The 25,088-nt window shown below is 40.6% G+C and overlaps 2 protein-coding genes across 11 annotated transcripts in view; one reads left to right on the top strand and one right to left on the bottom strand.

Moving 5' to 3' along the window:
* The window catches only part of LOC103350055 (uncharacterized), a 328,422-nt gene that overhangs the window by 83,800 nt on the left and 219,534 nt on the right, over window positions 1-25,088 (top strand). The gene's annotated exons all lie outside the window — the stretch shown is intronic.
* HRNR (hornerin) lies at window positions 62-8,944 on the bottom strand. The gene is made up of 2 exons (XM_017345874.3): window positions 8,763-8,944; window positions 62-7,158 (listed from the first exon to the last, which is right to left on the bottom strand). Exons 1-2 carry the CDS (start codon window positions 8,898-8,900, stop codon window positions 1,012-1,014), a joined length of 6,285 nt encoding a protein of 2,094 aa, XP_017201363.2. The 5' UTR covers window positions 8,901-8,944; the 3' UTR covers window positions 62-1,011.

Here is a 25,088-nt window from a genome sequence, read left to right as displayed (position 1 = left end):
GTTTGGTTTCTGACTTGACCACGTGTATGAGAAATAATATGAAGCACAAGTGAGACAAATGTCAATATTTTATTACCATTTATTTATTTTCAATTGTAATGCAATCCAATTGTTCAAACCCAGTGATTTGAAGAAAATACATTACAGTCAAACCATAGAACTGTATACAGTAATAGATACTTTTCCTTTCCATTTGGGTTTGCATGATATTTTTCTATATGAAAAAGCCAGTTAGCTATAGAAGTGGGTTGAAGTCATTGTTTTTCCCTGCTACAGCTCCTCTGAAGTTTTCCAATATAGAGCAAATTATTGGAAGTAGAGTGCAAGATCTTTCTTTCTGTAACTAAGTTAAGGCCCATGTTTGGATTCATTGACCTTTAGCCAATTCATCTCTGCTCTTTAAGAAATACTGTTCCTGGATAGGAAGAAGTACCTGAAGCTCTTTTTAATGCCATTGGTTTGCTTGCTGATTAAAGATATACCCAAGAAGAGGGACTTCATGGTTCTGAAAAGAAATTTAAATTGTACTACATTCTTACTTTTAAGGCCTTCTGCCTTCTGCTACCATTCAACATGCGGCACGCTGAAATTAGGATGTATTTTGCTATAAGAGAAGTCTTTGGTTCTATGACTTGCAATGCATTCATAATTATTTTCTTTTTAGAAGTGAAAACTTAGCTTTGAAATCATTGCTGATTGAATAGTGAGCTTTCAAAAACACCTTAATCGAACCCCAAGTTCTTTAAATGTTTTACATTATTACAAATTTGGCCCTCCACACTGGTTATATATTTAACTCAATATTTCCTAACAAAGTAGCCCAAACACCCTACATTCTTTGGAAGAAACCCAATAACAAGGAATAGAATACAAGGCTTAAAAGAAAGAGAGGAACATAGAATCCATTTTTAAGAAGAAATTTCATGATTAATTTCTTGTTCACAATAGTTTGTTATTTTCTAAATTACTTCTTGTCTTAATTTCAATTCTGTTTATTATTTATCCCTAGAATTAGCTCCTCTGCTCTTGGACATATTCATAAAGTGGAGTGCTGCTGAGAAAAATGTGGGAACTTGAGCCTTTACTTTCCCCTTCACAATAACTTTCTCCTCTTCTCTGATAATAAGAGCCATCTTGTCTGTTGTTCTCTTTGGAAATTGACAATTTATTGATAGTATTGTACCTAGACTGTTCAAAAGAAGGTGTAAATTGTTCAAAGCCACAACCTGAAGACCTTTCTACTCGTCTATAATTGCTTCTTGGTTGCCCTTCATTGCAGTTTGAACAGGGATAGTTAGATTCCCATTTTCCTCGTGAGCCAGACATATATTGTTCACAGCTTGAATACTGACCAGTTCCAGAACCATATTGTTCTGAGCTTGAGGGACAACAACCAGACCCATATTGTTCAGAGCTATAACATTGGCTAGACCCAGAAGCATATTGTCCTGAACTTGATGGACATGAGTGAGATCCATATTGTTCAGAGCTAGAACACTGGCCATATCCAGAGCTATATTGTCCTGAACTTGATGATGGACATGAATGAGACCCATATTGTTCAGAGCTAGAACACTGACCAGATCCAGAACCATACTGTTCTGAGTGTGCTGAGGGATATGAACCAGATTCATATTGCTCATAACTGTGACACTGACCTGAGCCAGATGCGTGTCGGCCATGGTTAGAATAATGACCTGAGAAAGACCCATGTTGGCCGTAACTTGTGGACTGACCTGAAGGAGTTCCATATTGGCTGTTGCTAGAAGATTGACCTGTTCCAGAACTGTATCCACCATAACTAGAAGACTGACTTGAACCAGACCCATGCTGACCATAGCTGGAAGACTGACCTAAGCCAGATTCATGTTGGCTAAAGCCAGAAGACTCTCCAGAACCAGACTCATGTTGCCCAAAACCAGAAGAGTGACCTGAGCCAGCAGACCTGTGTTGACTGTGGCTAGAAAAATGACTTGGTCCACTTCCATGTTGGCCGTACCTAGAAGACTGACCTAATCCAGAGCCTTGTTGGCTGTGGCTAGAAGACTGGCCTGTTGCAGACCCATGTTGGCCAAAGCTAGAAGACTGACATGAGGAAGACCCATGCTGACCATAGCCAGAAGACTGACCTGAGCCAGATCCCTGTTGTCCACAGCATGACGACTGTCCTGATGTGGAACCATGTTGTCCATAGGTCGAGGATTGGCCCAAGCCAGATCCTTGTTGACTGGAGCCAGAAGAGTGAGTGGATCTAGACCCACGTTGGCCATACCTTGAAGACTGACCTAATCCAGAGCCTTGTTGGCTGTGGCTAGAAGACTGACTTGAGCCAGACCTATGTCGGCCAAAGCTAGAAGACTGACTTGAGGAAGACCCATGCTGACCATAGCCAGAAGGCTGACCTGATCCGTAGTGATGTTGGCTGTAGCTAGAAGACTGACTTGAACCAGACCCATGCTGACCATAGCTGGAAGACTGACCTAAGCCAGATTCATGTTGGCTAAAGCCAGAAGACTCTCCAGAACCAGACTCATGTTGCCCAAAACCAGAAGAGTGACCTGAGCCAGCAGACCTGTGTTGACTGTGGCTAGAAAAATGACTTGGTCCACTTCCATGTTGGCCGTACCTAGAAGACTGACCTAATCCAGAGCCTTGTTGGCTGTGGCTAGAAGACTGACTTGAGCAAGACCCCCCTTGCTGAGTATAGTTGGAGGACTGACCTGAGCTAGATTCATGTTGGCCACAGCTGGACGAGTGTCCTGATGTAGAGCCATGTTGGCCATAGCTGGAAGACTGACCTAAGCCAGATTCATGCTGACTGAAACCAGAAGATTCTCTTGAGCCAGACCCGTGTTGTCTCTGTCTAGAAGACTGGCCTGATGCAGACCCGTGTTGGCCAAAGCTAGAAGACTGACATGAGGAAGACCCATGCTGACCATAGCCAGAAGACTGACCTGAGCCAGATCCCTGTTGTCCACAGCATGACGACTGTCCTGATGTGGAACCATGTTGTCCATAGGTCGAGGATTGGCCCAAGCCAGATCCTTGTTGACTGGAGCCAGAAGAGTGAGTGGATCTAGACCCACGTTGGCCATACCTTGAAGACTGACCTAATCCAGAGCCTTGTTGGCTGTGGCTAGAAGACTGACTTGAGCCAGACCTATGTCGGCCAAAGCTAGAAGACTGACTTGAGGAAGACCCATGCTGACCATAGCCAGAAGGCTGACCTGATCCGTAGTGATGTTGGCTGTAGCTAGAAGACTGACTTGAACCAGACCCATGCTGACCATAGCTGGAAGACTGACCTAAGCCAGATTCATGTTGGCTAAAGCCAGAAGACTCTCCAGAACCAGACTCATGTTGCCCAAAACCAGAAGAGTGACCTGAGCCAGCAGACCTGTGTTGACTGTGGCTAGAAAAATGACTTGGTCCACTTCCATGTTGGCCGTACCTAGAAGACTGACCTAATCCAGAGCCTTGTTGGCTGTGGCTAGAAGACCGGCCTGATGCAGACCCATGTTGGCCAAAGCTAGAAGACTGACTTGAGGAAGACCCATGCTGACCATAGCCAGAAGACTGACCTGAGCTAGATCCCTGTTGTCCACAGCATGATGACTGTCCTGATGTGGAACCATGTTGTCCATAGGTCGAGGATTGGCCCAAGCCAGGTCCTTGTTGACTGGAGCCAGAAAACTGTCCTGATCCAGACTCATGTTGCCCAAAGCCAGAAGACTGACCTGATCCAGACGGATGTCGGCTGTGGCTAGAAGATTGACTTGAGCCAGACCCATGCTGACCATAGCTAGGAGACTGACCTAATCCAGATTCATGTTGGCTAAAGCCAGAAGACTCTCCAGAACTAGACTCATGTTGCCCAAAGCCAGACCCACGTTGGCCATACCTTGAAGACTGACCTAATCCAGAGCGATGTTGGCTGTGGCTAGAAGACTGACTTGAGCAAGACCCCCCTTGCTGAGTATAGTTGGAGGACTGACCTGAGCTAGATTCATGTTGGCCACAGCTGGACGAGTGTCCTGATGTAGAGCCATGTTGGCCATAGCTGGAAGACTGACCTAAGCCAGATTCATGCTGACTGAAACCAGAAGATTCTCTTGAGCCAGACCCGTGTTGTCTCTGTCTAGAAGACTGGCCTGATGCAGACCCATGTTGGCCAAAGCTAGAAGACTGACATGAGGAAGACCCATGCTGACCATAGCCAGAAGACTGACCTGAGCCAGATCCCTGTTGTCCACAGCATGACGACTGTCCTGATGTGGAACCATGTTGTCCATAGGTCGAGGATTGGCCCAAGCCAGATCCTTGTTGACTGGAGCCAGAAGAGTGAGTGGATCTAGACCCACGTTGGCCATACCTTGAAGACTGACCTAATCCAGAGCCTTGTTGGCTGTGGCTAGAAGACTGACTTGAGCCAGACCTATGTCGGCCAAAGCTAGAAGACTGACTTGAGGAAGACCCATGCTGACCATAGCCAGAAGGCTGACCTGATCCGTAGTGATGTTGGCTGTAGCTAGAAGACTGACTTGAACCAGACCCATGCTGACCATAGCTGGAAGACTGACCTAAGCCAGATTCATGTTGGCTAAAGCCAGAAGACTCTCCAGAACCAGACTCATGTTGCCCAAAACCAGAAGAGTGACCTGAGCCAGCAGACCTGTGTTGACTGTGGCTAGAAAAATGACTTGGTCCACTTCCATGTTGGCCGTACCTAGAAGACTGACCTAATCCAGAGCCTTGTTGGCTGTGGCTAGAAGACCGGCCTGATGCAGACCCGTGTTGGCCAAAGCTAGAAGACTGACTTGAGGAAGACCCATGCTGACCATAGCCAGAAGACTGACCTGAGCTAGATCCCTGTTGTCCACAGCATGATGACTGTCCTGATGTGGAACCATGTTGTCCATAGGTCGAGGATTGGCCCAAGCCAGGTCCTTGTTGACTGGAGCCAGAAAACTGTCCTGATCCAGACTCATGTTGCCCAAAGCCAGAAGACTGACCTGATCCAGACGGATGTCGGCTGTGGCTAGAAGATTGACTTGAGCCAGACCCATGCTGACCATAGCTAGGAGACTGACCTAATCCAGATTCATGTTGGCTAAAGCCAGAAGACTCTCCAGAACTAGACTCATGTTGCTCAAAGCCTGAGCCAGAGCCATGTTTGCTGTGGCTAGAAGAATGTCTGGAACCAGACTCATGTTGTCCAAACCTTGAAGGGTAGCTTGAGACAGACTCATGGTGACCATAGTTAGAGGACTGACCTGAGCTACATCCATGTTGTGCACAGCTTGATGTCTTTTCTGAAGTAGTTTGGGATGACTGCCCTGAGGTAGAACTATTTGTACCCTGACTAGAAGGTTGACTTAATCCGTAGCCTGGTTGACCACAGTTAGAAGAGTGTCCTGAATTTGACCTGTGTTGGCCATAACTAGACTGACCTGATCCAGTCCTTTGTTGTCCAAAACCAGAGGACTGGCCTGAAGAAGTATGTTTTTCATAGGTTGATGATTGACCATTTCCAAAATGATGTTGTTCATATCCTGATGACTGACCTAAGCCAGATCCTTGCTGACCAAAGCCAGAAGACTGTCCTGAGCTACAACCGTATCCAAAACCAGAATATTGGCCTGATTCAGATCCATATCTTGAAGACTGTCCTTCACCTGAACCATGTTGGCCATAACTAGGTGACTGACCTGAACCAGTCCTATGTTGACCATGGTTCAAAGATTGACCCAATCCAGACCCTTGTTGGCTAGACATTGAGGTCTCACCAGATGAAGATTCATGCTGTCCACATGATGGAATAGACCCCTGGTGACCAAAGGCACAAGACTGTCTTGTTCCTGATCCATGCTTTTGTCTTCCATAGCTTCCTGACTGATGGCTTGAGCTGCTGCTTTGTTTTCTTTGAGTGGAGGACTGAAAAGAGCTTGACTGATTTTTGCCACTGCTTATGGACCTGCGTGATTCAGACCCATATGCTTCATAGTTTGATGAATGTCTTCGTTCAGAACCATGGTTTTGTTGTTGACTACATCCAGATTGACCACTTGAACTGGATCTAGGTTGCCTTTGACTAGAAGAATGACTAGAATTGGAACTATGCTTTCCATAGTGTGATGAGTGACCCAAACCAGACCCATATTGTTCAAAACTTGAGGACTCGCCTGATCCAGATCCCTCATTTTGCTTTCCCCAGTTCCCTGATTGACCACTTGAATTGGATCCATGTCTTCTTTGACTGGAGGACTGTCCTGAGTTTGACCTATGTTTTGCATAACTGGAGGGCTCACTTGAACTAGAACAGTATCCTTGTTCTTCACAGTTTCCTGATTGATATCTGGTATTTGTTTCATGCCTTATCTGTGGATAGGGCTGGCCTGCACCAGACTCATGGCCACAGCAAGTGGGTTCATTTGAATTTGACTTGTGGTCTTGTCCTCCACTACTCCCTGGGCAGAATCCATGATGTTGCCCATTAAGGGACTGGTCTGACTTCTTTTTATGTTGTCTGTTTCCTGTTGACTCATCTGAGTCAGACCAGTGTTGGTCAGAACTGAAAGATTGATTCTCAGAGTGGTAATCATGCCCCTGTTCTCCACGGCTTTCAGACTGGTTTGCTGAGTTTGATCTTTGTCTGCCATTTCTTGAATGAGAATAACCAATTTCTTCACTCTCAGATCTATCTTGCTGATGAGAGCCATGCTTATTTTTCTCACTATCCTTGAAGTGGCCTAAACTTGACTCTGTCCTTTCCTCAGAGCTTTGCCTGTGTCCAGAGCTAGACAAACCTCTTTGATGCCCCCGTTTTCTGGAGTTGGATCTAAGTTTGTGTTTATTGCTTCCTCTGGAGCTCCTGGAATAGGAGTCCTGCTCTCCTGCACTTGAACTTGAATATCTGGAAGAGGATTCTCTCCCTTTGTCTTCCTCTCCCTCTGTTTCATTCTGTTCCTCTTGGTGATGGTGACTGTAATCTCTTTGCTTTGACCCTGAAGCTTTGCAGTAATCCTTGCCAATGATTTTATTACAAGCCTGAGCGAGCTTGAATATCATCAGAAGATACTCAGTAAAATTGACTTTCTTGTTATGGTCTCGATCCAGGCTTTGCATGATGTTATCTACAGTGTCTGGATCATCTGGATTCTGTATAGGAACCAAGCAAAAAGACAAGCAATCTCTGTCAGTAAGGACTATACATCCAGGTAACCACCTGATGGAAGTGGAAATGTAAATGTTTGACATATTTTGGTGGAGCTCAATCACATAGTTCCTTAGGCTGAATTGCCCTGTCCTGAGCAGAGAGAAAGGAATATGTAATCAGTAATTCAGTGATACATAGCTATGGGGGGATACAACTGGAAGATGAAGGGGAAAAAGGGGACTGTTTTTGGGGGGAGGGGAAAAGAATGTCAAGTATGAATTATCTAACTTATAAATAATTTGGGTGCCTGCATTAATTATATATGACATGTATTTGTCCAGTTTAACTAGTTAATTAATTTATTTGAAAAGATTTATTGAGTACCTGGTCTCTTCTTAGCATTGTATTATATGAGGGGATAAAGCAGTGAACAAATTCTGTTCCTGACAAAATGAAATTTAATGTTACTGAGTTGGAAACAGAAAATTATAATTTATTGTGATAAGGTTTCTATGTGTACATTGGAAGGAAACCACTGGCTGTCCAAGAAAGGTTAATAAGAAGATATAATGTCTTTTAAAGGATGGATTCGAATTAGTGAAATGAAGGAGTAAGAAGGGAAATAAAAGAGGCAAAGGAGTGTTGCAGGCAGAGAGAATTTTATAAATAAGAAGCTAAAAATGAAAAAAGACATGGCTTATCCAAGAACCTGAAAGAAATTCAGAATTGCTAGATCTGGAGTCTAAGAGTTAAGAGATATGGCTGAAAAGATAATTAGGGACCAGAAAATGACTTTTAAGTCATTTTAAGGAATTTTTAACTTTGTCATAAGAGAAGATGGAGCTGTTAAAGGATTTTGAGCAGCTAATGCTGAGACTGGAATAGGCGGTGGCCTGAACCAGAGGACTAATCTTGGAGAAAAATGGGATATTTTAAGAGTCAAGTGATGTACTAGATGGAAGTTGGAAGGTGGTGGTGCCTGCTAAGAGAGAGGACTTCAGTATTGGTGCCATGATTCTGCCTTGGGAGAAGATAGTGAGATTTATATCTGACTCACTGGATTTAAGACATTGACAGGAATCCAAGTAATACTCAGTTGGTAGTTGAATTTAAGGAGTTGAAGCTCAAGAGCTACATTTAAGCTCCCAAATATTTTTCCTAGAGCTAACAATTTTAAGGTAGTAATCACTTTCTTTTGTTGGGGGTGGGTAAGTCAATTTCCTGAATTCAGAGACCTTAAAGTACTAGAATCTCAGAAATGGGCAGTGGGGTGGGACATTCTGGACTGAAAAAAGACAAAGAAGATGATTTTATCTACTTTGCCATCTTTCTGAAGATCTTGTCATTTCTGTTCCATAAGAATTGCTTATATAGATAGAACATTTTTTAATCCATGGAGTCTTTTGTTTAGTATCATTATGTTTAGGATCATTTATCTTGGTCATGCTATGGAAACTGTTGTGGTCAGCTTTTCACTGTATTTACCAAACCCTATTGTATCTGACTAAGTAAGGATACTTCTCTAGGATGTTTGACATATACAATAAAAAGGTAGGAAGGAGCAAAGAGAATTGTTGCAGAATTAGTCCTGGCATTGAGTTCTTACCTTCAGAATTTGGTGAAATTCATTTTCCAAAAGTTCTTTAAGCTCTGTCTTGCTCAACATGTCACACTCCCCATTCTGGATGGCATATTGGTAGAAAACATCAATGGTAGTGATAATACTTTGTAGGAGTTTAGACATCTTTCTGAAAATTTAACCTAAAGGGGGAGAAAAGAGAGACCCACCTCTGATTATTCATTTTTTTGCTTAAATACCTATATAGTTCCAGTAATTTGTGACAATTGTTCAGAATTAATCAGCCATGATTAATTTCATCCTGTTGTAATCAAGGACCAATTCAGAGTTGAATGACTTGTTCAAACCATGTAGTAAGAGAGTGATGAAAATTAGGAACAATGCATCTCTCTCATTTCCATTTCTGAACGAACACAGAAGCAACAACTTTGTGTTTTGGGCTCCCTGCCTCTAACAGGGATATTTTTATGAACTTTGTTCTGGAGCCCTAGAAATGTGAAGTGTGCCAATCCTTCCATTCCCTCAGTTCCTCCCAAGTTCCCAGTTACCCCGCCATGGGGGAATTCCCATTATCTGCATGGCATACATGACTCCAGCTAAGGAGCAGTAGTGACTAAACTGGACCCTCTAGACTTCTAGGCTAGAGAAAGTGGACAAAGTGAGCAAAGCCAACAATAAGCCTAGGTGATAGAATTTGATGAAACTCATTTTCCAAAAGTTCTTTCAGCTCTGTCTTGCTCAACATGTCACACTCCCCATTCTGGATGGCATATTGGTAGAAAACATCAATGGTAGTGATAATACTTTGTAGGAGTTTAGACATCTTTCTGAAAATTTAACCTAAAGGGGGAGAAAAGAGAGACCCTCTTTTCTCCTGCCTCTATATTCAGCTTCTGTTTCCATTCTTCAGGCAGAGATTGACTCTCAGGCTGTATAGGTTAAAAACAGAGACAGACAGAAAGCTCTGTAGTAAGGGAGACAATATGCCTAGTAGATAATTAGATTTCCATGATCTTCAGGAAGTGACCCTAAGGAAAGCAGGTACTATACATAATCCAATCATTGCTTCATTTTCTTTCTTAAGTTACAATTATATATAAAAATATAAATATATATAAAATCTTCTAAAATTATATATAAAATCTTCTAAAATGAACTTCTAGTGTTAAGTTCTCCAAGTCATGTACATAGTAAAAATAGAAACAAAGTCCCTCAAAGTACACAGAAAATAAGCCTGATATCCAGTGCCTCTTGGCCTTAGGTCACATTCTGGACTTCATAATTTATATCCTTAAGTACCCATGGAGTGGAGCTGAGCCCCTGCTTACTCACCTAGTTCACCAGAGGAACAGTAGTATAGAGTCTGAAGCAGCTTGCAGGGTGCTTCTATTTGGGGAGGATGGCCTTTTTATAGAGGGAATAATGGTCCATCTTAGGGAGGAGCTGCTGTTTTAGATGTCCTAATTCACTCCTAAACAAGTCCTTCTCCTTCTCCATCTCCACCTCCCAGATGTTTACCTTCTCACTTCCTTACATGTTCACCTGAGATTGCATTAGCAATTCCCAAATCTGGGCTGGTATCAGCTCCACCTGCTAGTCTTAGTTCACTTTGCAGAAAGGCTTCTTCATGCATTCACTGAACTATCTTCTGTCTAGCACAATACATTGGCAGAAAATTGTGTGCAATTTCATACAATCAAATGTAGTGTGTACATGGACTTCGGGACACAGATTTAAAAGAATCTTGATATTTGATGTTTAGAAGGGACATTACAGATTATCCAAATTCTCTCATTCTAGGTTAAATATTCTTATACAGGGGGCCGGTGCTGTGGCACAGCAGGTTAAAGCCCTGGCCTACAGCGCTGGTATCCCATATGGGTGCTGGTTCGAGACCAGGCTGCTCCACTTCTGGTCCAACTCCCTGTTAATGTGCCTGGGAAAGCAATGGAATATGGCCCAAGTCCTTGGGCCCCTGCACCCACATGGGAGACCTGGAAGAAGCTTCTGGCTTTAGATTGGCTCAGCTCTGGCCATTGTGGCCATTTGGGGAGTGAATCAGGAGATGTAAGACCTCTCTCTTTCTCTCTCTCTCTACCTCTTTCTGTATCTATGTCTTTCAAATAAATAAAATAAATAAGGCAATTTTTCTTATTCACAGTCCCAGCCAAGATGTCATTTAATATAGTGTTATTTCCTTGTGGGATGGATAAAGGCTGCAGAGGCTCCCTTTCACCTCTTTACCTACCCATTCTAGAACTTAGTGGCCATTTGTTGAAGTAGCTTTAATTTCAACCACCATATAACCTTAGGAAGAAGTGTGTGCTCTGTCACATCATTTGCAGAGTTCTTCATGATCTGGGCTGGCTTCTCTCCAGTTCCTTTTGTTCACTTTTGTTCCATGGATAATTAACTACTTCAGCCTTCCTGATTGTACTATGACATTTCATATGTTTTCTGGAAATACTTCTCATTATCTGTCTTATCAGTAAATTACTCCCTTCCTTTGCCCTTCGATAGGGAATATTTCTTGAGTTGCTTAGGTATGCTAATTTTTATATCTTGTTCACTACATTATAATATTTTAAAATGGTTTTACTATGAAATTAATGTCTAATATAAAAAATTAGAGAATATAGATAAGCAAAGAAAAAAAATCAAAATATCTCTGAACTCACTAGCCAGAAATACCTGCTGCTAATTATTTGGTTTACATCCTTTCATATACCCAGTGGTACATATTTGTGCTGTGTCATTTCTACACTATGAGCTCCTTGAGAGTAGGGAATAGGCATTCCATATTTATCTCTTGTTCCTTGGAGATCCAGTATATTGTTTGGTACATGAAGTTTGAATTGAACTGAAAGAGGAGTCCTTTACAGTCCTCTGCATTGACCAACTATCATTTTTTTTTTTTTCACATAGGGCTAGGGTCTGCCCTCTCTCTCACTATCTGTGCCTCAGAGGATATGATTGCACTAGAAATGAATGGAATCTTAGCACTGGACTCAGTGAGTAGCCTTCTTGGGATCTCACTCAGCATTTTATTCATTGTGAACATATAATATAGATTTCAATGGAAATCTGTGAAGTTACATAGACTTAAGACTTGTGCAATATGGCCATCAGAAGGAGTGGTAGCAACTATTGGTAAATGATAAATCACATGATTCAAAATTTAAACATTGCTATGTGATGTTTTCTTCGAAGAAGTACCCAAAGGCCTGCAGAGTCAGTTTCCACTTAATGACGTTGTTTCCCCTGGATGCCTGATTTGGGCTGTGTTGTTGTGCTTCGTCAGAGCAGTGATCCTTTTCAAGGTGTGACTGACACTGGGAATGAAGGAGAGGTGGAATTTGCTGAGTGAAGACTTAATTCCTGCTGGAGCCAGCTGCTGTCACAGAGGGAGGGAACAGTTACTGGTAAAGACTATTCCAGGTAGACATGCTCTTGAGGCCAGTGTTCTCCCAAACTAAGAGCAGCAAACTTTTTCTGTAGAGGAGTAGATAGCAAATAATATAGGCTTTACATACCAGGAGATCTCTGGTGCAGGTACACAGCTCTGCTATTGTAGCATGAAGGTAGCCTTGGATGATATATAAAGAAATGAGCATGGCTGTGCTTCAATAACTTATTTATTGACATTAATCTTTAAATTTTTTATAATTTCACATGCCATATATATATTTTAAATACCTCCAAATATAAAAAGGCTTATTACTTGTGGGTCATTCAAAAATGGATCATGAACTAGATATGGCCTATGAGATGTGGTTTACCACATCATATTCCTTGTCTGTATATGCTTTTCAGGAAGATCCTTCAGGAGAGGAGAATCTAAAAGAAAGACTGGAAATGCAGTGAGCTCTTTGTGAAGTAACTGAATTTATTATCAAAAGTATTATAGGCACTTTCATGTATTATGTAAACAATATTATACCACTTAAAAAAACAATCACTTCAGTCCTTTATTTTCTGCAAATCCTCCCTAAGCAAAATTTTCTCAAGCTTTATTTCCTGGTTTGTGTCATGGAAATGAGAGGCATGTTGAGTATGCATTTGATTTCTTTCCCTATTGAGAATTACTAGTATAAGTGTTAGTTATTGCAAAAGTCCTTTCTAAAACTGAGATTCATGATTTTACTGTAGCGTGTACTCTACAGTAACAGAGCTGAACGTCAAGATTCCCTCATTGTACATTTGGCTAGTGTGTTTTCCCCTTGGAGACGATAGAATTCAGGAGAAAATATTTCTAATGTTATGTGTTATGCCATACTCTAAGTTTTTCAGGGCTTCTCTCCGTTTATTAGCAGAAGAAAGGAAATGCATTCTCCTTTCAGCAAGCAGAGTGCTCCATTTCATTTCATTAATTCCACTACCTCAGGACCAGTAGGTATTGTTATTATCCCTGCTTTGCAGATGAGAAAACTGAGTCTCAGAAAATTCACATGTAACTTGTGCCAGATCACTTGTTGTTACGTGGAAAAGGTAAGATTAAAACTCAAATTTGCTTCTTCTTAGGAATATCCAGTGAGTATGGGACTGTCCATGTCTTGGAAAAGCAGAGTTTTACAGATAGTTCTTGAGGAATGGAGTGTTTTACTTTAAAACAAAATAGGGGTTGGTGTCTGGTGTAGCTATTAAGACACCACTTGGGTTTCCTGCTTCTTGTATCAAAGTGCCTGACTTTAATTCTGGCTCTGCTTGCAATTCTAGATTTTTGCTGATGCACACTTTGGGAGGCAGCAGGTGACGGCTCAAGTAGTTGATTCCTTGCCACTCATATGGGAGACTTGCATTGAGTTCCCTAATCCTGGAGTTGATCACAGGTCTTTTAGGCATTTGGAGAGTGAACCAGAGGATGGAAGATCTTTGTTTCTGTCTCTTTGCCTTTCAAATAAAATGAAAATAAATTAATAAAACTGTTGAGGATAAACAGTGATGTATGTTCTTATGCCATCCCTGTACAAACTTTCTTGCCTGTCTGAAAGGTAGAGTGATGTGCCTATAGCACCATCTGCTGGGTCGTAGGGAAATTTGACAGAAAGTCATTTTCTCCTTGCCCTTTCTGTCCATTTCTCTCATTTCTTGCATATAATTTCTGACAGTTTTTTTTTTCACTTAGTCTCTATGAATGAGGAAAATATATAAAAAGTGAGGATTTGCCTATCATCTATCTGTATATCTAACAGAGAGTATTGGTGGCCATAATTAGAGGATAATGTATATTTGTTCTCAGCATATGCACATGGTGTAAATTTAAATTTTAATATTATATAATCATTTTGTTGTTTGTGGTTCAGTGGAGTGCTAAATATGAAAGGTCAAGTTGTGAAATGTCTGCCAAATTTTATGTCACACATGACTCTGGTAGAGATGCATTGGGTTTTACAGCATCGTCTGATTACTATGATTGATGGCAATACCCTTGAATTTATAGACAGGACATCTAAGGATTTGGTTTCAGAAAAATCAACTGTGTACGGATTGTCAGTAAAAATTCATGCATACAGTACCTTCTGTTCTATTACTACATTATAAATAGTAAGATTGGAAACTGATTCAAAAGGCAGAGAACTAAGGATGGAACTTTGGAGCACAAAAATGTGTAAGTATAGGTCATGGAAGAGGAGCTCTCAAAAACCCCTGACACACAATAGGAAGATAAAACTACCAAGGTTTGAAGAGTAAAAGGAAAACTAAGGAGTCAGAAGCAGAGATCCTCATGGCAGGACCCTTAATTTTTCTCCTGTGCTAGATCCTGAGTATCTATGTGTGGACTCACATTGTCTATAAGTAACCCTCTCATCTTGAGGATACAATGAGAATCCCCACCTACTGAATATCTGTAAGTGAATTCAAATGGATTTCTTGAACTGAACTGACACCATTGGGGAATTGATTCTGACCATCTCTTTAATCTTCTGATTGTCCTCCACCGTCACTGACATGACCATACTCAATCCCTGATGTTTTCCTTTTGTGGATCCAGTCTGTATGAATGATGATTGCCTCTGAGATGACCCACGTTGTCCATAAATAGACTCACATTTTTCTTTTGTCTTGGACACAGGAGATTCTCTTCAGGTAAACTCAGTTTGCTTGTGAGTAAGTGACCCTCTCTGATTGAACCCTGGCTTGTCTCTTGATTGCCCATTATTGGAGTCATCTCCTACTCTTGTGCTAGAGCTGACTCCTTTTGATACTCAGACTCTGAAGATGTTCAGACTTAACATGGGAAGGAGAAAATTACCTTCTGATTGTCCTTCACTCTTCCGTGAGCTGACTTTAACTGGATTCTCCTTGTCTGCTTATACTGAATGCAATCTGTGTAAACGATTATTGTATATGAGTAGGTCTTGAGTGTCCACAGCTGTCTCTTGTTTGTCTATGACTAAATGATGTATTTTTGTGCTGGATCTTGGCTGTCTATGGCTGCTAGGTAAAGACTGCCTTCTAGTGTGTTGTCTGTCCTTGATAAGATTCTGAGTTTCTAGATCTGTCTTCTGATCCTCTGTCCCAGCTGTCTGTAACATACGCTGTCTGCAGACTGATACTGACTTTCTGTATGAGTCTCCTGATCGTGTGTCACTATCACTACTCTAATTGTATCCTCAATGTGTTTATACTTGAACCGGATGTTGTAGATTGTCTGTGAACAGATAAGGAATATTTAGAACTATCTCCCAGTTGTCCATTCTGAAATATATGTCTTCCTTGACTCAGAGTTTCCTAGGGTGGTCCTAGAATTCTATGAATGTTTTCTGGCCACTTTAATATCCTAAATGTCTAGAGTTGTCTTCTAATTTTTCTACAGTTATAATTTCTTCTTTCTCTTGTGCTGGATCATGATTGCCTGTGGCCATACTCAGATTGGTCATGGGTGAAATCTGACCATGTCAACTCTTAATTGTTTTTCATGATCACAGATTGACTATAACTCGATGCCTATTTTCTGTTTATACTGATAACAGACTCTGGTTATAGATCCTGAGTGTCCACTGCTGTCTCTTAACCGTCTATGACCAGATCCTTATCTGTCTTTTCAACCAACCTAAATCCCTAAATGAGATAATGCTGATTCTGTGTGTCTCCTGATTGTCTTTCACTAACTTGTCTATAACAGGATTCTGGTCTTTTTGTATTGGTCCCACACTATATTTGTGATGAGTGTCAGTTAGTAGACTCCAAGCATCTGGAGCTATCTTTTAAGTGTTCATTGGTAGATCTCTGTCTTCCTGTTTCAATGGATCAGACTCTCCATGACTAGACTCAAACTGTTCATGGATTTATATCTGGCCATGATAGGACATTGCTTATACAGAGCTGTCTCTCATTTGTTCATGACTGTCTGCCTTTAATGTTGAATCCTTATCATCCATTCATTAGTGGATGTCTGGCTCTGAAAAGATGTAGAGTTTGGAGTTTATATAACTATCTCTTAATTTTTTATAATTAGATTTTTAAATTTTATGCTAGAGCTTGGCTCTCTTGGTCCAAGTGTTGATTTTGAGTCTGTCTTCAGAATATATTTTATTATCACAGTTATAAGTGCATCTTTGGTATTTTACATTGGATCTAGACTGAATAGGGGATGGTTGTCTTTGAGAAGACCATGAATGTTCAGAGCTTTCTCCTGATTGATTGACAGTCTCTCTCTTCTTTGTTGGGCTCAGATTCTCTCTGTTCATATGTAGGAATCCAGCTTGACCTGACTGCAGCCATCTTTGTAGTAACTGCCATTTTGCCCTGTTGGTGAGCTTGTCAGTATAGCAAACCCTATAGGGTAACCAAAGTAGTTAAGATAACCTGCTGCTTTTATCTGATTCCTGGAATGTATCTTAAATGATACCTAAGAAGATTAATATTTCTTGAGAAAGTCCAAATGTATGCTAACCACAGGCAACCTTTGAATATAAAACTGTTTTTCTTCTAGCCTATGGCATGAGGATCCATTTGTCTTGTGTAAGTCATTTGTGTAATCCTGGATTTGTCTGCTGCTTTTTTTGGTTTCACTGTACCTTCTGCTTTTGGTAGCTAGTTCTTTTATACTGTGTTTTTTTGAAATAGTAGATCCAGTGTGTCCAGTGCTTAGATCTGTGTTTTGAGATCTAATACTGTCTTGTGATTGTGGCTAGAATCTTGTTTTCCTCTTTTGTCATGTTTCTGTTGTTTATGGCCATACCAAGACTATTCATGGGGTGAGGCTGATTGAGTTCTCTGATTGTCTTTTACTGTCATTAGATTGAGGGTCCGTGGGCATCTTTATCTACCTGTGCTGACTCCAGACTCTGTAGGTAGTGATTGGCTATGCGATGACCCTGAATGTCTAATATTCTCTTCTGACTGCTCATGATTGAACCCATGCCTTCCTTTTTTTCTTGACCTAGATTCTTCTTGCATAGAATCTAACAATTTATGACTGGTTATTTGGCCCTGCTGAGATCCTGATTGCTTAGAACTACTCCTGTTTAACCATTGCTAAAATTTCATTTTCCCTTTATGGTGGAGTCATATTGCCTGTGACCATATTTAGGCTGATTATGGGTAGATATTGGCTGTTCTTCTGAATCTCCTTATTGTCCCTTACTCACCAGATCAGTTATAGGCACATCTATAGCCATAATGGTGGCATGTCAAAAAAACGAAAATTGTGTAGATACATAAGGGAAAATAGCAAAGAATAGAACTGTGTAACTCTTGAAAAGAGTAAGCAGAGGAGGCAGAGCCAGGCAGGTGAATCAGGAGTAGTGGTTAGTGGGGTAGGAGAAAACCCAGCAAATTATGAAGTCATGGGATTCAAGAGAAAGAAGGAGGGAGAGGTTAACGATGCTAAATGCTGCTAAGTCATTTCAAGTAATTAAAATGACTACTGAATTTGGCAACACAGACATTATCCATCTGGGTATTTGACATCTCCAGGGCATTTCAGGGTGAACATTACCAAAACAAAACACCTGATTTCTTTTTCACCAAATCATGCTGTACCAGCTGTTCTTTGCCCAAATAAATGGAACCATAAAAGCCATAATTGTCCATCAGCTTGATCAGACTAAATGCTAGTAATCACCCTTTATTCCTTTTCCTTTCATCTTCCATCTACAGTCTATCAGCAAATTCTATCAGCTTTCTCTTCAGAATATCCTTGGCCGATTTCTTTCTTTCCATTTTTATTGCTAGCAACCTAGTCCATGCTACCATCATCCCAGCTTATCTATTAGAACTAGTGCCCCTCTTCCTTCTTCCTGCTATCCACACAGCAATCAGAATGTTTAAAAATGTAAATAATAATGCTACTTCCCTGCTTAAAAGACTCCATGAGCTCTCCATCACACTTAGAATAGTGGGCAAACTCCTTGGTGTTACTCTCTTTGTGATTTGATCCCCAGCCACCTCTCTGATCTCATTTTGTACCTTTATTCTCCTTGCTCACCACGTAATAGAAACATTTTCTTTTTAACTCAGAAGAATATAGTGTCTATTATTTCCTATTGTTGATCTTTTCTTTTGACTTTTGTGTGTAATTCTGGTTTATGTGATACCTCCTATTAGTAATTTTTCTTTCTGCTTCAGACAGTTTGACACATTTATTTTTCTTTATAGCACTTCATTATCATTTAAAATTTGTTTAGTGTCTTTCTCCCTCTAAAGGATGTGTGTACTTTCTGAGAGTAGGGGTTATATTTGTTTACTTGGGTGAAGAACAAATGCATCTTTTCACCTTCCATTTTTCCTTGGTACATTATTCAAATTTGTTTCCTTTGCATGCTTAGCTTAGTTTGTAATGTTCTGAGTTATAGTTGGTATTTTTATGGGATTGTCTCATGTGATAAGTGTCTTCGTGAGGGTAGTGACCAAAGCTTATTCATCTTATATATCAAATAACTTACTCAATAAGTAACACCCAAATTAATGGATGAATCACTGAATTTAAATCCAGCCATCATTAACTCAGATAATTCAGAATCAGAAGATTAGTCTCCTGAGATCAGCTTCCATCTTTCTGAAACTGATATAGCTGATCTTACTGATTGTTTCAGTTATCATACGTTCAAAAGGATATTGGAGGATACCAGCATTTCCTGCATCTATAGGCTCGACAGTGCAGAAAGCAGGGTTACTCATCTGGTCCACAGTAAGAGCTATAGGAATTTTAGATAAAATCCTCTGAAAATAGTAAAAACGATCACTAATGCTGGCTTTCTTTCAGCCTTCCATGTCTTATGGCTGTGCAGTAGAGCAGTGCAAACAGAATACTGGTTAATTTCAGAGAAGGCATATTGCTGTCCTCAGTTTCCTTCCCCATAGAGAATCTCATGGTGACAGAGGAACCAAAAATAAAGAAAAAAAAAAAAAACAAGCATCCAGTAGTGTTATGCCTTAGAATATATCCCTAGATTTCCACCTTGGTTAACAATAAACAATAATAGATGGATTTCCTCTTACCCAGTTCACCAAAGGTATGTATAGGAGGTAGACTGGAGCTGGCAGGGTGCTGGAGATCAGGTGAATGGCCCTTTTGCCAGCTAGAGGTTCCTGCTTGGGAGAGCCACCTTTTATGAAATGGTCTGATTCATAATTATATTCTGGTCCTCCCATATTTCTGCCTTTTTAATCTACTGTTTATTCCTTAACTTCTTCAACTACTTTTCTGCTGATATAAGCAGCTTCCAGATTAATACTGACTACCAGACTTCACAGAAAGACCTCTTTGGAAATCACAGGTTCTGTGTATATATATATATATATCATCCTTTTTGCTTTTTGAGTGTACCTCTCTCCCATGATGGCCTAACAAATGCTTGGTGCATTGTTGCTGAAGGTAGAGTTTATTCGAGTGTCCAGCAAGGATTTAATCTCACCTAGTTTGTTACTGTGAATTACATATCTGAGTATTGATGCAGTCTGCCTATGAGATACTTGAAGTACTTTTGGTAATATTTTGAGATAGGGTGATGAATGAGAAAGGAGAGGATATTGGAGGTGGACAAATCTAGTCACACCATCTCAAATGGGGGTAGGTGGAAGTGAGGTCTACTTTTCTATCTCTCCTTTTTTAAAAGGTTTATTTTATTTATTTGAAAGGCAGAGTTACATAGAGAGGGAGAGGGAGAGAATCTTCCATCCACTGGTTCACTTCCCAAATGGCCACAACAACCAGGGCTGTGCCAGTCAGAAGCCAGGAGTCAGGACCTTCTTCCAGGTCTCCCACATGGGTACAGGGGCCCAAGCACTTGTGCCATCCTCTGCTGCTTTCCCAAGTGCATTGGCAGGGGGCTGGATTGGAAGTGGAGCATTTGGGATTTAAACCAGTACCCATTTGGGATGCCAGCATTGCAGGTGGTGGCTTAACCCTTTACAGCTCCTACTTTTCTTTTTTTCATGGCTATTAACCAGGGATATCAGACTGCATACTTTGCCTTGGTGATTCTTGAGACTGTGTGTTCATTATTTTTTTAAAGATTTATTTTTTTATTTATTTGAAAGAGTAACACACACACACAGAGAAGGAGAGGCAGAGAAAGAGAGGTCTTTCTTCCGCTGGTTCACTTCCCAATTGGCTGCAACAGCTGGAGCTGTGCCGATCTGAAGCCAGGAGCCAGGAGCTTCTTCTGGGTCTCCCACCCACGTGCAGGGGCCCAAGGACTTGGGACATCTTCTAATGCTTTCCTAGGCTATAGCAAAGAGCTGGATCAGAAGTGGAGCAACCAGGACTTGAACCAGCACCATATGAGATGCTGGCTTTACCTGCTGCTCCACAGCACCAGCCCTGATCATATGGTTTTTATTCTTTAGTTTGTTAATGTGCTGAATTACATTTATTGATTTGTGAATGTTGAACCATCCCTGCATACTAGGGATAAATCCCACTTGGTCTGGGTGAATGATCTTTCTGATGTGTTTTTGGAATCGATTATCTAATATTTTATTGAGGATTTTTTCATCTGTGTTCATCAGGGATATTCTTCTGTAGTTCTCCTTCTCTATTGTTTCTTTTTCTGGTTTAGGAATTAGAGTGATGCTGGCTTCATTTAAGGAGTTTGAGAAGATTCCCTCCCTTTCAATTGCTTTTGAATAACTTGAGAAGAATTGGAATTAATTTTTTTAAATGTCTGGTAGAATTCAACAGTAAAGCCATCTGGTTCTGGGCTTTTCTTTGTTGGGCAGGTCTTTATTAACTGATTCAGTCTCTGTCTTGGTTATTGATCTGTTTAGGTTTTCTATGTCTTCATGACTCAATTTTGGTATGTGTCTAGGAATCTACCCATTTATTCTAGATTTTCCAATTTGTTGACATAAAGATCTTTGTAGTAATTCCTGTTTCTTTTTATTTCTGTGGTGTCTATTAAATTTCCTTTATCATCTTTGATTCTATTGATTTGGGTCTTCTCTCTCTTTTTTTAGGTTAGTTGGGTCAATGGTGTATCAATTTTGTTTATTTTTTCAAAAAATCAGAATAAATAGATACTTAATGAGAAACAATTTTTCATGGTTTTAGACGATTAGGGAAGGCTCAGCTTGTCTTCCACTTGGAGCCATGATGTACAGTAGCCCACTACAGGCTCTGACTCTGAGAAACTCTATAGTACTCACGATTTAACCAAAGTATCCCAAATATTTGTAACAGTGGAACTTATCTTTTGAAGAACATCTATTATTAGTCAAGGACCTTAGTAGGGGAAATGCTGTTCTGTATCAAGTGCTCTCTTTCTCTTTTTTTTTTTCAAAGATTTATTTTATTTGAAAGACAGAGTTAGAGTGAGAGGTAAAGCCAGAGAGAGAGAGAGAGAGAGAGAGAGAGAGAGAGATCTTCCATCTGCTGGTTCATTCTCCAAATGACTGCAATAGCCAGAGCTGAGCTGATGCGAAGCCAGGAGCCAGGAGCTTCTTCCGGGTCTCCCATTTGGGTGCAGTGGCCCAAGGACTTGGACTATCTTCTACTGCTTTCCTAGGCCATAGCAGAGAACTGGATTGGTAGTGGAGCAGCAGCCAGGACTAGAATCAGCGCCCATATGGGATGCTGGTGCTGCAGGCTGTGGCTTTAACCCACTGTGCCACATCGCCAGCCCCTCAAGTACTCTCTTGCACCTGATAAAAAAGGATTGGCATAAATCCATGTTTTTACCTCCTTGTCATCATCAGATTCTTTTGCATTTTACCTCTCCCTATTTATCTTTTCCATTCAAAGGCTTTTGCCAGTTAATACCCACAGCCACCCTGCTGGGTAATGGACCTCTGTGGACTGATATCCAGGGTTCTGCCCTTGCAGAGGACAGGCTTCCAAATCTTGTTGATTTTGTTTGTTGGGTTCTAACAATTTGCAGGGAAGTTAGCTGTCATGCTAAGAGGTTATTTCCTTGATATGTCAAATCACCATTTTTTTTAAAAAAAAGATCTATTTTTTTTTATTTAAAAGGTAGAGTGACAGAAAAAGAGAGGGAGATAAGGAGAGGAAGAGAGAGTTCTTCTACCCACTGGTTCACTTCCCAAATGGCAGCAACATTCAGGGCTGGGTCAGGCTAAAGCCAGGACCAGGAACTCTACCCTGGTTACCCACATGGGTGGCAGAGGTCCAAGTACTCAGCCATCTTCTGCTACTTTCCCAGCGCATCAGCAGGAAGTTGGATTGGAAGCAGAGTAGCTGGGGCTCAAACTAGCACTCTATTATGAGATAACAGCATCGCAAATTTGCAGGTTAATCTGATGCGCCATGATTCAGGCCCCTCAGATCACCATTTTAGTTAGTAATATGAATGACAATGTGCATATGTTATGTGTAAGATTTTATAGACTATTATAAAATCATGGGAAAATTCAGCAGAAATAATTTTAATAGTGATAAATCTTAAAATCTGAATTTGGAAATAAAATACCAACAGTATAAACATAAGATTGAAAAAATAAAATTTGGGGAGTTTTCCTTCTCTTGGAGCCCCCCTCCAGGCCACTGTTGCTGGAGGTCTCTGACTTAAGTAAATCTTGCTTTTAAATATGTCTTGCTTTTCTCTTTGCCTTGTCCTCTTGGAAATTCTTCTTCTGTGTGAGACAATGGCTGCCACTGTTTCATCCATAACACAGATCCATGCTATGGCTTGGGAAAGCAGTAGAAGACGGCCCAAGTGCTTGGGCCCATGTACCCATGTGGGAGACCTGGAAGAAGCTCCTGGCTCCTGGCTCTGGATCTACTCAGCGCCAGCCATTGAGGCCATTTGGGGAGTGAACCAGCAGATGGAAGGTCTTTCTCTCCGTCTCTCTCTCTCTTTCTGTAATTTTACATCTCAAATAAATAAATAAAATCTTAAAAAGGAAGGAGAGGGGGAGGGAGAGAGGTAGGGGGAGAGCAAGGGCGAGAGGGAGAGAGACTTAAAATGAGCCAACCATGGTTCAGCTGGATGCACCACTGCTTTTACTTTAGAAGGGGAGCTGGTTGCCTCATATATTTATGGAAGAGTTGGGAATAAACAATGATGAATTGATGGAGTAGGAAGATTGAGCTTGTAATCAGAATTATGGCCCTGTTGATGTGAGAAACATTCTGTTTACAGAAACATTCTTTTTGTCTCCTAGCTCTTCCATCTACAATTGTATGAATTGATTGTGATGTGAATCATCTGGGATGTATGATGATGTTTAGTCTTAGGACCCAGAATAAATTGAGTGGCCAGTGGTTTATTCATGGAGTGAAGAGGATTATAGAGTTGGTTACATAGAATCACCAGCAGCATATTAATTGTAATTTTCAGCCTTTGGGTAGCTTGGGGGAGGGTATTCAACAGGTAGGATATAATAACTGTAATATTATTTTATATTGCAGAATAATCACTGGGGTACAGTTCCAGAAGTCCTTTAAGTTTGGCCATATGTCAGCTGTGATGTACTTTTGTGTTGAAGCCATTGATTCTTCAGTCAGTGCTGATCTTCTGGTGGTTGAATGCTGGCTCAGTTTCTCCATCAGCATTTTAATGCTGTTATCAGTGTCTTTCAGCACTGACTTGGATTCATCTCTATTTTAGAATTTCCCAGTTTGTGTCAAAATCTCTCAAAGCTGCATTAGACATTTTTAGTAGCATCTCCAGGAGTGGTAAGCATAGCAGTCAAGTTAGGTGTAACAGACTCTGCATCTTGACTGCTTCAGAGTGAATCCTCTTCTCTCCCGGCGTACTCTTTAAAGGGTATATAGGGTAGTCTTAACTCTTCCCCCATAGTTTCAAAACTTGTCATCCATGTGCCCTGGGATCCAACTCCTCTTCCACTTCCTTACCTTTTTGTTGGGTCCCATTAGTACTCACACAATGTGTGCTTTCATCACTCAAAATAACTATCCCTGAATTATACATAATTTGTTTATTGTGTGGATGTACTTCAACTAATATTTTTATTTTTTGCAATTATGAAAGCAAAACCTTTTAAGGTAAGTTTATATGACGGAGTTGACTTAATAACATGATTGTCATTATATTGGTGCTCTTCTTGAGTAGACCAGGCCATAAGCCATGTTGGAACAATGTCAGCTCCAAAGGCTTTGGAGTCTGACTCACTTGATTTGCCTCCTGGCTCTTCCATCTACTCATGTGTGACCTCAGACAAGTTACCGAGCCTCTCTGAATCTGTTTCCTCATCCCTAAAATGAGGATAATAATGCCTATTTCAAAGGGCTGTTGAAATATTAAATAAACTGATTACATCACTTTTCTGGCACATTGCCTAACATCTTAATTATATTAAAACTCATAGATATTATTATTATATAATTGTCAGATTTTAATTGTTATCCTGATATTGGCTGTCTTAATTGGGGTGAAATTCTGGATGTGCATGTGTTTGTAGTAGAAGAGGATCTGAGAATGTAAATTTTTTTTTCTTTTTCAAGGATTTTTCCTCTATGAGGATATTTCCTGGAGACCTCTTGAAGAATGATGAAGGTCCTATAGGTTCAATGTGATCTGGGTAGAGTTTCTTCAAATATTGTCTTTTGCATTTCGATTGCCTCTGTGATTGCAGATCCTATGAATGAGAACTTTACTAGAAAATAGCAAAAGAGCCAGGAACATAGGAGTGGAGGAAGATCATGCTACCAAATTGGTTAAAAACAAAAAAATTTGTATTTATCCCTTTCTCTTCTTGTCCCTGAATGACTTAGGTGTACTGTGTTTTCCTCCCTCAAATTAAATATGATTTGCTATCTAAAGTTACATTGTAAATATCTAGTATGACTTCATTTGAGAGACAGTTACGAATTTGGTGGAGTTTGAAGGTTTATTTATAGGAACTTCTCAGCAGAGAGTATTGTGTATTTGTGGCCCATTGTCTCTTATAGCCCCAGTTTGAGTCCTTGACATGGAGCTTTCTCTG

This window comes from Oryctolagus cuniculus, chromosome 7 (assembly GCF_964237555.1).
Source record: "Oryctolagus cuniculus chromosome 7, mOryCun1.1, whole genome shotgun sequence".
NCBI classification, from domain to species: domain Eukaryota; kingdom Metazoa; phylum Chordata; class Mammalia; order Lagomorpha; family Leporidae; genus Oryctolagus; species Oryctolagus cuniculus.
Note: the sequence above shows the minus strand (reverse complement) of the source record. Positions and strands in the feature narration are given on the sequence as shown.